This window comes from Haematobia irritans, chromosome 1 (genome assembly GCF_050003625.1).
Source record: "Haematobia irritans isolate KBUSLIRL chromosome 1, ASM5000362v1, whole genome shotgun sequence".
Taxonomy (NCBI): Eukaryota; Metazoa; Arthropoda; class Insecta; order Diptera; family Muscidae; genus Haematobia; species Haematobia irritans.
The window spans coordinates 173430056-173442264 of record NC_134397.1 but is presented as its reverse complement, the minus strand read 5'-3'; the positions used below and the strand labels follow the sequence as shown (position 1 = coordinate 173442264).

Genomic DNA, 12209 nt, shown 5'->3' with positions numbered 1-12209 from the left:
AAACAAAGTTTTGTTCCTCTTTATTAATAAGTACACACAAACAATTTTTTTTCTGATTCAATCACGAAATTAATTGATCCAATTAATTTTTTAATTGAAATGTCTTCAATCACAGAATTGATAGTATCAATTAAAAAATTAATTGACAGTCAATTAAAAAATTAATTGATCCAATTAAATATTTAATTGATACTATTAATTTGTGTGATTGATTTTTATTTCAATTAAAAAATTTGTTGAATCAATTAAATTTTTAATTGAATATTTTTTAAAACTCAATTAAGATTTTAATTGGAAAAATTTTCGTGAAATTTTTTTCTGTGTAGTCCACGACGGACACCTTCAAATATAAAAGCGGGCATTAAATTCGAGTTTTGCAGCTAAAACAATTTAAAAAGTTTATTTTCTTTAAAATGAATTATTAAAGAAAAATAAAAGGCATTTTAGAGCGACGGTGTTAAATGCTAGTAAAAAACTGTTCACGCCTAACTAAATTTATGTTTATATTATAAAATTATTTATGTATGTTTATACTCGACTCCACGTTCTTCTTTTGTTAGAGTTTTTTGTTACAAAATTGTTATTTTTGCAATAAAAAAAAATAATATTTTATCCAAAAATCAGTCAATTTTGTTTATATCAAGCACTGTTACTGACTATAAATCTTTAATAATCCACATTTCGAAGTTTCATTATAAAAATTTAATATAGTATAAATATAAATGTGTAAATTAAAAATAAAAAGTGTTCGGTCGGAGCAGGGATTGAACCCACGACCCTTTGCATGCAAGGCAGACATGCTAACCTCTGCTCCACGTGGCAAACAAATGTATGTTTCTGTTAAATAATGTTATGTTTGCATGGGCTCGGGGGCGCTGCAAACTATGCTATATAAATGTAATTTATAACGATAATTATCTCCTGGTGACTATAACAGCTACGTAATCCAGTGGATAGTGTGTTGGCTTACAAACTGTATGGTGCTCAGTTCGATTCTCCGTGCAGGCGAAGGTTAGGTTAGGTTATGTGGCAGACCGATGTATCAGGCTCACTTAGACTATTCAGTCCATTGTGATACCAGGCGAAAGGTAAAATTTAAAAAAATGTATAAAAGTGAATAATTTCTTCAACATTATTTGTATTACAGAAAAAGGTGCCAAGGACTAAAATATTTCGTGGATGTGAAAATTACGAGTATGTTAGGCAATGAGCACAATCGTCTTTGGGAAAAATTCTTCCAAGCATATAACATTTTTGGGCTCAAAATGCTTCCAAACATATAATATGTTCACATAAAACAAACATATTAATGTTTCGGCAGTATCCAATAATATATGTGCTTCCTGCAAAATATGGAACATATGTTAAAGAAGCGATTTTTTTTGAGGGTGCGATGTTTAGGTGACTCTATGCTATGATTATCACTAACGATTTTGTCGCTAAACACCAATTCGATGTACCGTTATATGAAATTTGTAATGAAAGTTCGAAGTTCAATAGATAATAGTTATATGTACATTGTACATCATTTGCATTTTTTTTTCGCTGAAGAGTGCACAGGATCATTACAGTTTCGTTGTGAATAATAAATATAGATTGTAGGTGAGTTACATTTATTTTCTTTTTATGTATTCAGAAGAAATTTAGTGCAAATTTTTAATCTATAGTGAAAAATTCCTCCAGGAAGTGAACTTTCAAAGGAAGAACGCGGAAAAATTATCGGATTGGACCTAGCTGGCAAAAAATTGGAGAAATTGCATCGGCGACAAATCGACACCGCAATACGATTAGCAACATAATGGGCGTATTCCAACCGTTGACCACAGGACAAAGCGACATATTCGCCAACTTGCTGCCAATGAAAATATGAGCTGCAAGAGAAATAAAAGTAGAATTGCGTCTGAATGTGACTAGGCAACGAATTCAGCATTTCACGATATAGTACTAAAGTACGAAAATAAAATTATTAAAACGCGGTTAACGTAACACCATAAAAATGCTCGTATTTCTTTTCTTGAAAGATACAAGTTTTGGGCGAAGAGTTCGAAACGGTTATATTTAGCGACGAAAAGAAATTTAATTTGGATTGTCCTGATGGCCATCACAAATATTGGCGACATTCTCGGTACCCTCGTCAAACTTGCTATAAACGCTTCCACGGGGGTGGATCTCTTATGGTATGGGCAGCTTTAGGGGCACGAGGAAAATCTAAAATATGTTTTGTCCCCACTAAAATGAACGCAGAAATATATGTCGATTTATTGGAGAACAATTTAATAGATTTTGCAGATGAGTTATATGGTGAAGTTTGGACTTTTCAACAAGATAATGCTCCCATCCATGTTGCATGCCTCACAAAAAACTCTTAAGTCTCCTGATATGCCTTTATTAGACTGGCCAGCGCTAAGTCCCGATCTAAATCGTATAGAAGATATCTGGGGCATATTATCCGCTAAGGTATTTGGGAAGTCCAAGCAATATACAACACCCTAAAAAAACTGAAGTCTGCAATTACGGCAGAATGGGAAAAATCGATATGGCAACTCTGAAAAACTTGATATGTTCTATGTCTCACCAAAGATAATTGAGTATAATAAGATTAAGCATTGTGCTCTTATAAAGAGAAAACAAATGTCAAGGTGTAGAGAGCTTTGAGAAAAAAATTGTTTTATTAGTCAATTTTTTCCAAAGCAGCTCTGCCCAGGAATAAATTTAAGACGGCAATATTCACATAAAACCATAATGAATATTCGCTTTAAAATACACATACGTTTTATTTTAATTTTCTACAATCGTAATTGCTTTTGTGGGTTTTTATTCAGAAATTTATGAAAAACACAAATGTTATGATATTACATTTGAGAGACACGCCGATGGGAAACGCATTGGTTGAGCAGCACTCTGATTCCATCGGGGAGGTCGAAAATTGGGTGTCTGATTGGTTTGCTTTAAAAGACGAACAATTTTATTGGCGTGATATTCACAAATTGCCAGCAAGGTGGCCAAAATGTGTAGAAAACTATAGCCAATACTTTGAATATTTTTACTTTCCCATTAAAAAACGCGCATTTCATACCGGTATACCTTATGTGTCGGACCCAAATACCTCTAGATTTCCAATTTCAACCAAATAGGGAGATCGATCTATATGGGGGCTATACCAAAACATAGACCGATACACACCATCTCCGTCAAACTCGTTTAGATTTCCAATTTCAGGCAAATTGGATAAGAATTGCGGTGTCTAGACGCTCGGTTTGTAGGGAGGCTATATCAAAACCTGGACCGGTATAGTTCATCTTCGAACATGACATGCTTGTTGTGCAAAATTTCAGCACGCAATTACAACAGACAGACGGATGGATATAGTTATATATAGTCTTAGATTATCTGATCAGGAATATATGTACATCAAATAGTCGGAAACCCGTTTGCCACAGATGGTACAATTCTACCAAAAAAGGTAGATTTTTTACTGTTTGGAAGATTGGTAGAATTCTTAATGTTTTGGTAGGTTTTACAAAATATTCCACTCCAATTAAGAGGTACTTCACTTTTTTATAAAAATAAAAATCAAATTTCCAATAGAAACAATTTTGAAAAAAAAAAACTGTTAAAAAAGAAATAAAATTTTGAGAAAATTTTCTGTAGAATTAAAATATCGTCAAAATTTTCTATAGAATTAAAATTTAGTCAAAAATTTTTTATAGAAATATAGAAATAACATTTTGACAAAATTTTCTATAGAAATAAAATTTTGAAAAACTTTTCTATAGAAATAAAATTTTTACAAAATTTTCTATAGAAATAAAATTTTGCAAAAAATTTCTTTTGAATTAAAATTTTGTTAAAATTTTCTATAGAATTAAAAATTTGTCAAAATTTTCTATAGAATTAAAATTTTGTCAACATTTTCTATAGAAATAAAATTTTGACAAAATTTTCTATAGAAAAAATTTTTGACAAAATTTTCTTAGAATTAAAATACTGTCAAAATTTTCTATAGAATTAAAAGTTTGACAAAATTTTCTATAGAAATAACATTTTCACAAAATTTTCTATAGAAATAAAATTTTGACAAAATTTTTTATAGAATTAAAATTTTGCAAAAATTTTCTATAGAATTAAAATTTTATCAAAATTTTCTATGGAATTAAAATGTTGGCAACATTTTCTATACAATTCAAATTTGGTCAAAATTTTCTATAGAATTAAAATTTTGACAAAATTTTCTAAAATTTTTATAGAAAAAAATCTCTATGGAACTACAATTTTGACAAAATTTTCTATAGAATTAAAATTTTGACAAAATTTTCCATAGAATTAAAATGTTGTCAAAATTTTCTATAGAATTAAAATTTGGTCCAAATTTTCTATAGAATTAAAATTTTGACAAAATTTTCTATAGAATAAAAATTTTTATAAAATTTTTTATAGAATATAAATTTTGCAAAAATTTTCTATAAAAATAAAATTTTTCAAAAATTTTCTAAAAAAAAAATTTTTGCAAAATTTTTCTATAGAATTAAAATTTTCTATGCAATTAAAATTTTGGCAACATTTTCTTCAGAAATAGAATTTTGTTAAAATTTTCTATAGAATTAAAAATTTGTCAAAATGTTCTATAGAATTAAAATTTTGTCAACATTTTCTATAGAACTACAATTTTGTCAAAATTTTCTATAAAACTAAAATTTTGACAAAATTTTCTATAGAATTAAAATTTTGACAAAATTTCTATGGAAAAACATTTTCTACAAAAATTTGGTGCAAAGCTTCAAATTATGATTTTTAAATTTAAAGAATTAATATTTGGTCTAAATTTTCTATAGTTAAAATTTTGACAAAATTTTCTATAGAATAAAATTTTTGACAAAATTTTTTATAGAATAAAAATTTTGCAAAAATTTTCTATAGAAATAAAATTTTGCAAAAATTTTCTATAGAATTAAAATTTTCTATGGAGTTAAAATTTTGGCAACATTTTCTATAGAAATAAAATTTTGTTAAAATTCTCTATAGATATAAAAATTTGCTAAAATTTTCTATAGAATTAAAATTTAGTCAACATTTTCAATTGATAATTGTTGATAAAAACGAGCTCGAGATCTGGATGATTAATTTTAATTTATTCAATATTTCGTCTTTTCATTGAAAGGCTTCATCGGGAAAATTTTTCTGCGTATACAAATAGAAAAGAAAATATATACACAATACAAATTACATGTTACATTAAAAAACACTCACGAAAAGAACAAAATTAAAATTAATCATCCAGACCTCGAGCTCGTTTTTATCAACAATTATCAATTGGAAAATCTATATACAGGTCGAATATAATAAAAACATCCATAATATAAGAAATAAAATTTTGTTAAAATTTTTATAGAATTAAAAATTTTTCAACATTTTTTATAGAAATAAAATTTTGTCAACATTTTCTATAGAAATAAAATTTTGTTAAAATTTTGCAAAAATTTTCTATTGAATTAAAATTTTGTCAAAATTTTCTATAGAATTAAAATTGTGCCAAAATTTCCTATAGAATTAAAAATTTGACAAAATTTTCTATAGAATTAAAATTTTGACAAAATTTTCCATACAATTAAAATGTTGACAAAATTTTCTATGGAAAAAAATGCTATGGAAATACAATTTTGGCAAAATTTTCTATAGAAATAAAATGTTGACAAATTTTCTATGGAAAAACATTTTCTACAAAAATTTGATGCAAAGCTTCAAATTAAGATGTTTAAATTTCGTACATTTTTGGTAATATTTTCTTAAAATTTTGGTAGTTTATTTTTGGCCCGAGTGACAACCGTGGTCGGAAATCGATATTTCTTTTCCAAATTCGGAAAAATCACGCATTACTAATATTATACACGGGTTCATTTGAATTGAAATGTTTCATTATAATTGGAAAACGTTTCAATTGATTTGAAAAAGGTTTCTTTTGATTTGAAAGAGGATATATTTGAAAAAAAAAAAAAAAAATTATTTGAAATGTAAAGTTTCATATGATTTCAAAATGCTATAGATAGATTCAGCCAGCCAGATATGAGAAAAGGTCACCACTATAGTATATAAATAGTATCAAGTGCGAATGTGTTTAGAGAATGAATCTGTATCAAACTTTCGCGAATTTGTAAGCCAGAATATTAAAAAAAAAGTATATCATAATTGTGATAATATTGTAAGTTTTGATCAATCTACTTTTTATCAACTACTTACATTTTCCTCTTTGCATTTTTCAATGGATTGGTATTCATTGATGACTGAGGTCTGGAATGTTGTGAATCATGCTGGATGGCGGCTCCAATACTTTTTTGCAATGCTGAAATCCACATTGTCAACATATCAGCTGAGTCAGCTTGTAATATGTGAGACCTAACGATAATGAAGATCGAAACAAGAAGGAAGAAAACAAGACGCAGGCAAAACATACATTATACGAAAATTAGTTAGTTAATGAGGTGGTTACCAATATTAAATCTCGAAACAAAAGCAATTTCTTCTTCATGCATTAGCAGCAAAAGGAATTGTTAGTTTTTTGGTTTTTTTTTGTTTGGGTTGGAAAAGCACACTTACTTTGTCGGTGATATGACTTCGAAGCAAAAACGACGATCGCCATCGTTGACGGGGCGTACAGTGCAGATGCGTAAGTCTTCTTCCATCACAGAAAATGAATCCTCGTTGCTACGTTTTCTGCAATTCGAATCCAAATCACTTCAGCGTTACACAACAACAACAACACAAGACAATTTCAATTCAATTCAACACAACACAACAACACAAAAAACATAAAAAGTATAAATAGATTTTAGCAAAAATAAAATAATTTTAAGAGGATTAAAAGACGGTTTGTTTTATGAAGGGAAAACAAAAGACAAGTAAACAAGAAATCAAGCAAATAATAAAAAGTAAAAGTTTGCCAATTTTGGTTTTTGTTAAACAATTATGACAGAAAGACAATCAATACATGTACGAAAGAAAGAGAAAAATTAACATTAAATAATTATCAAATCAAAAATAACAAATTAAGAAAATATTATTTCAACAAAGTTTGGCCTACGTGTAGCTGTAGATATTATCGGACATGCTACATATCCCAGTATTTGGATATTACTCTACACTTGAATATTGTTAAGTTTTTGTTTTCTTCTTCTTTTATTTATTTTATTTTTTGTTTTTCTTCAGCAACGCACCTGTAAACCAATTGATTATCACTCAGATAGAACCATCGGCGACACCATGTTTTAAATCCTTTGGACTTCTTTTTGAAGAGGTAGCCTTCAATTTTATTGGAAGTACTATTTGTATTCGTATCGCTAAAACTATTCACACTTAAGTGACGATTTTGCATTACTTTCTCTAATTTTTGGTATTCACCACGTAGTGCATTCAAATCATCTGTGATACTTTTGAAAAATATATCAAAATCGTTGCATAAATCGAAACCTTGATGATAGTATGTGACACAAGCTTGATAATAATCAAGTAGCTGAAATGAAAGTATAACAAAGAATTAGAATAGTCGAAGAATAAAGTTGCACGTATAGAAGTAATTACAAGTTTATATCGATAAATAAATAAAATATAACTTTTTGTATAGAAAAAGTATTATATGTTTTATAAAACCTAATAGAACTGGTATTTGGAAAAGTCTCTCGAAATAAGATGCATTTTGAGTGAAGCAACTCGGAATTGTAATGGGTGTCAAAAAACCTACTCTTTTTGGGAAAGTAGAATCCAAAACATATTGACGTTCTTTTTTTTAATTTTGCTAAAGTTAACTTCCGAATCTAAAAATACGACTTTTCGACTTTTTAAAATTTTGTATAAATTAACTTTCGATTTTGAAAAAATCATAAAATAAAATCAAATCGTATCAGAAGAACTAGCAGAATTTCGATTATACTAAAGGAGTATTAACTTTTAGTGCCTATCCTTGTACATCCTCTTGTTTAAGCAACCACGATCATTTTGGGGGCTGATACGAGAGCGGTTTGGAAACTTCTTAACCTATCAATGAAAGAGAATAGTTAGTTTTTCAAAAATATTTTTATTTTTCAATATAATCTCCTGAAACTTTCAACGCTTTTCTAGCAATTCCATCCCTTGATTAAAATAGTTTTACCCAAGGTGTTCAAAATAGTGGTTTACAACTGTAATTGCATCTTCATTTGAGGTAAAACGCTTGCCAGCAAGGATTTTTTTTAGATTTGGTAACAAATAAAAGTCACTGGTAGCTAAATCAGGCGAATAAGGTGGGTGGTCAAGCAACTCGTACTTTAATTCGTTGATTTTAGCCATTGTTAAAACACTCTTGTGCGCTGGTTCGTTGTCTTGATAAAAAATTATTTTTTTGTGTTGTAAGCCAGGACGTTTTTCTCGAATTTGTACATTTAATTGATCCAAAAGGTTGCAATAGAACTCTGAATTTATTGTTTTACCCTTTTGCAGGTAGTCAATCAATAAAATACCTTAGAAGTCCCAAAAAACCGTTGCCATAACCTTACCAGCCGATTGAATTGTTTTTGCCTTCTTTGGGGCATTTCCTCCAGCTTCAGTCCATTGTTTGGATTGTTCTTTTGTCTCTGGAGTATAGTGGTGGATCCATGTCTCATCAACAGTTATGAAACGACGCTTAAAATTCATTTTATTTATTTTATTTTTTATTTAAAACGATCCAAACAACCTTGAGAAATGTTCATTCTTATGCGTTTTTGATCGACTGTTAACAAATGCGGCACCCATCTTGCAGAAAGCTTTTTCATCGATAGTTCTTCATGCAAAATTAAATGGACTCGATCATTTGAGATGTCCATGATATTAGCAATTTCACGCACTTTTATTCGTCGATCATTTAATACCATATCATGCACTTCGGTTACAATTTCTGTTGTTGTTGCTGTTTTTGGACGTCCACTACGTGGTTCATCTTCAATGCTTGTACGACCACGATTAAATTCAGCAACCCAAGTTTTTACTGTTGCATATGAAGGAGCACTTTCACCTAACACATTCACCATATCATTATGAATTTCTTGTCCCGATAAACCTTTTTTATGTAAATATTTAATGACAGCACGCATTTCCAATTTTTCCATTGTAAAAATTTGCGGATGCGTCCTTTTGAACACCTGTTTCTATATGAAGGAGTTGCGAGATCGAAACAAAATTTAACATGTGTTCATAACAGAGATAGAAGTTTCCAAAACACTTAACTTTATTATGTTAATACCGCGCTTTTTGTGCTAGGCTAAAAATTTTCCGAAGAGCCCTCGTAGTTCTGTGTATTTCAAAGCTTCTCTAAGCAGTTCCACCGCAATGTAAAATGTCGGAGGCAAGGGACCAGTAAGGGTTAGATAAACACGCAGTATTGTCCAAGTTTCAATAGAAAAAAGAGCTAAAACTGGTAAAAGGGTCATGAAATGAATTTTACCCACTAAAAGTTAAAAAAAAACAGATCTAGCTGGAAAAATGCCAAACTGGCAACACCGATAGGGATACAAAACTGGAAAATCGACTCGACTACAACAGTTTTGATCAAAAAAATCTATTTTTTAAAGTTCAAAAAACTTAAATTTTTTTTTTAATTTTTTAAGAAGTCGAAAAATTTAAAGTTGTCCTTTTAAAATTTTAATAAAGTCTAAGAACCTCCTATTGTTAAGAAAGTTGCAAAGCCTACTTTTGCACACAACATTTTTTCCCATTCAATCACGAAATTGATTGATCCAATTGATTTTTTAATTGAAATGTTCACAGAAATGATGGTATAAATTAAAAAATTAATTGAAAGTCAATTATGCTTCCTTATTATTAAATAAAATATTAAAAAAAATTAACATGTAACTCTTATTTTTAGTTTGACATATAGACAGTTTTACACAAGTTTACATACCCATAAGTTTTTTACAGTTTAACTAAACACGCAAAAACAGATCTGATTCAACCACGAAATTAATTGATCCAATTAATTTTTTATTTGAAATGTCTTCAATCACGAAAATGATGGTATCAATCACAGTTTTAATTGGGCATAAACAAATATTTGATTAAAAATTAATTGATTTGATTTGAAAATTTCAATTGATTCAATTAAAAAATCAATTGATGTTGATTGCAAAACTCAATTAATTTCTTGAATTAAAAACGTGACTATTTAACTGTGTTATCTGACTTTGTGTTGGTAGTTTGATTAAAAAATTGTTTTAAATAATTTTTTATTTAAAAAATTATTTAAAACAATTTCCATCACTTTTTTAAGTTGTTGTTGTTGTTGTAACAGTTTTTAATGCAATTTTATCCATTTTGTTCTATGCTTTGGTACTTCAACTCGTGCCCACATCTAGGAACTCTGCGACAAGGGTAGAGTACTTTCTCTCTTTTGTACTTTCATAAAAATTGTATTTTCCATCCCTGATGCCAACTGCTGGTTGTTGTTGTTGTAACAGTTTTTAATGTAGTTTCATCCATTTTGTTCTATGCTTGTGCAGTTCAGCTGGTAGCCAGATCAAGGAACTCTGCGACAAGGATGGGGTGTGTCCAGAGTGATCTGGTGGTGAGTCGGGTAGGTTTAGCTGGGCAAGCGAAAAGGTGACGAGTGTCTGATGGGACATACGTCAGCTACGCTGCTATAAATCACTGATAAGTAGGAATTGAGGCGGCTGCACTTGCCTGATCTTAATTGTGCTAAAACCACCCTTGTCTGCCGTCGGAGGTCTCTTTCTTCCGGTGCTATGGGCGGTGGTCGGACTCCGAGAACAGGATTAACCTTGTAGCTTCTCACCGCTTCAGCTACAGTATCCTCATGAATCCTGTTCAGACCTGTCTGATATGCTGCCTGATCTAGAGGCTCACTTTTGTAATGCTGGAGCTCGCGCTCTAGAAGGTGAAGATCAATCCTTACATTCCTGGCAGGAGGTTGCCTATCCACAAGATGGTGATTTGGATGACAACTTCGATAGCAACCCAAGAGGTACTGCTTTGCAAACATGTAATTGTGTCGACGCACCGGGATGATCTTGGTCTCCGCATAAAGGTGATCCAAGGGTGTACTGCGGAGACATCCTATGGCAGTTGTAAGGGCAGCGTTCTGGTAAGTTTGAATGTTATTCCACTGCGTATCGCTTGTTTGAGGTGTCCACACTGGCGCTGCATAGTTTACCACTGACCGGCCAATTGCCTTATAAGTAGTCAACAAGATTTCTTTGTCCGCACCCCAAGTGCTGCCGGCAAGCGACTTGAGGACCTTGTTTCTACCGCGGAGCTTGTTACAAACTGCAGTGGCAAGGGCAGACGACTTAAACAGGCTGTCGAATGTTCCCCGAGTATCTTGGGGTAGTTTACTGTCGGAATTATTTCGCCATCGACTCTAACATACAACTGCCTACATACTTCCGCCGTCGATGTTTTTTTAAGTGACTTAGTCTTCTGAGTTTGGTTAAAAATTGTATCAATTAATTATTTTTTATTTTTATTATTTTTTGACTTAATTAATTCAATGCTTCTATCTTGAGTTAATAGTATCAATTAATTTATTAATTGGAAAAATTTCAACTTCAATCAACTTTTTAATTGGTAATATTTTGGTGAAATTTTTTTTCTGTGACCATGTTTCTTGTTGTTGTTTATAAACCAGACTAAAAAAATCTTCTAGAAAATTAACAAATACTTTGCTTTTCAAAATAATTGACTAAAACTAAAACATATATATGCATATTTTATTATTCAAAGAAAACACAAATTCTTAAATCGTATGTAAACTTGTGTAAGACTGTGTAAGACTGTGTATATACCAGTGTGAACTTAGTAACACTTCGTGTCAGCTACCCTGCATGGATAAAAAAAGTTAAATAGTGCTAAAAATACCTTTTTTGTATACCACGTAATTTTTCATAACTAATCGTTTAAACAAAATGAGTTCAAAAAATAATAGCCTAAAGCCTTATATCTACATGCCTTTGCATATTTTATTTTGTAAACATTGCAATAAACTACGGTAACTTCCAATTATAGCACTATATTGTCCTGGTATTTGTTTTTTTTGTATGGCAATCAATATCAATAAGAATATGAACTGTAAGCAAAATATAGGCATTGGTAATATGACTGGCACAAGTCTCCTCCGCTGGAAGTTACATAAATTTTTAATCAGTTTATATGCTAATATTGTGAAAGAATTGTTCAGCTTTATAAACAAT

The 12209-nt window shown here is 30.2% G+C and overlaps 1 protein-coding gene across 2 annotated transcripts in view; it reads right to left on the bottom strand.

Annotated features, from left to right (window-relative positions):
• CenB1A (Centaurin beta 1A) overlaps positions 1–12209 on the bottom strand; it is a 42653-nt gene that overhangs the window by 12127 nt on the left and 18317 nt on the right. The window contains exons 6-8 of one of the 2 annotated variants that reach the window (XM_075292143.1): positions 7209–7504; positions 6592–6729; positions 6235–6390 (exon numbers count right to left, since the gene is read on the bottom strand). In XM_075292143.1, coding sequence (XP_075148258.1) covers positions 6235–6390; positions 6592–6729; positions 7209–7504 — 590 coding nt within the window. The remainder of the gene's footprint in view (positions 1–6234; positions 6391–6591; positions 6730–7208; positions 7505–12209) is intronic. The other variant, XM_075292145.1, reaches the window with a different exon arrangement.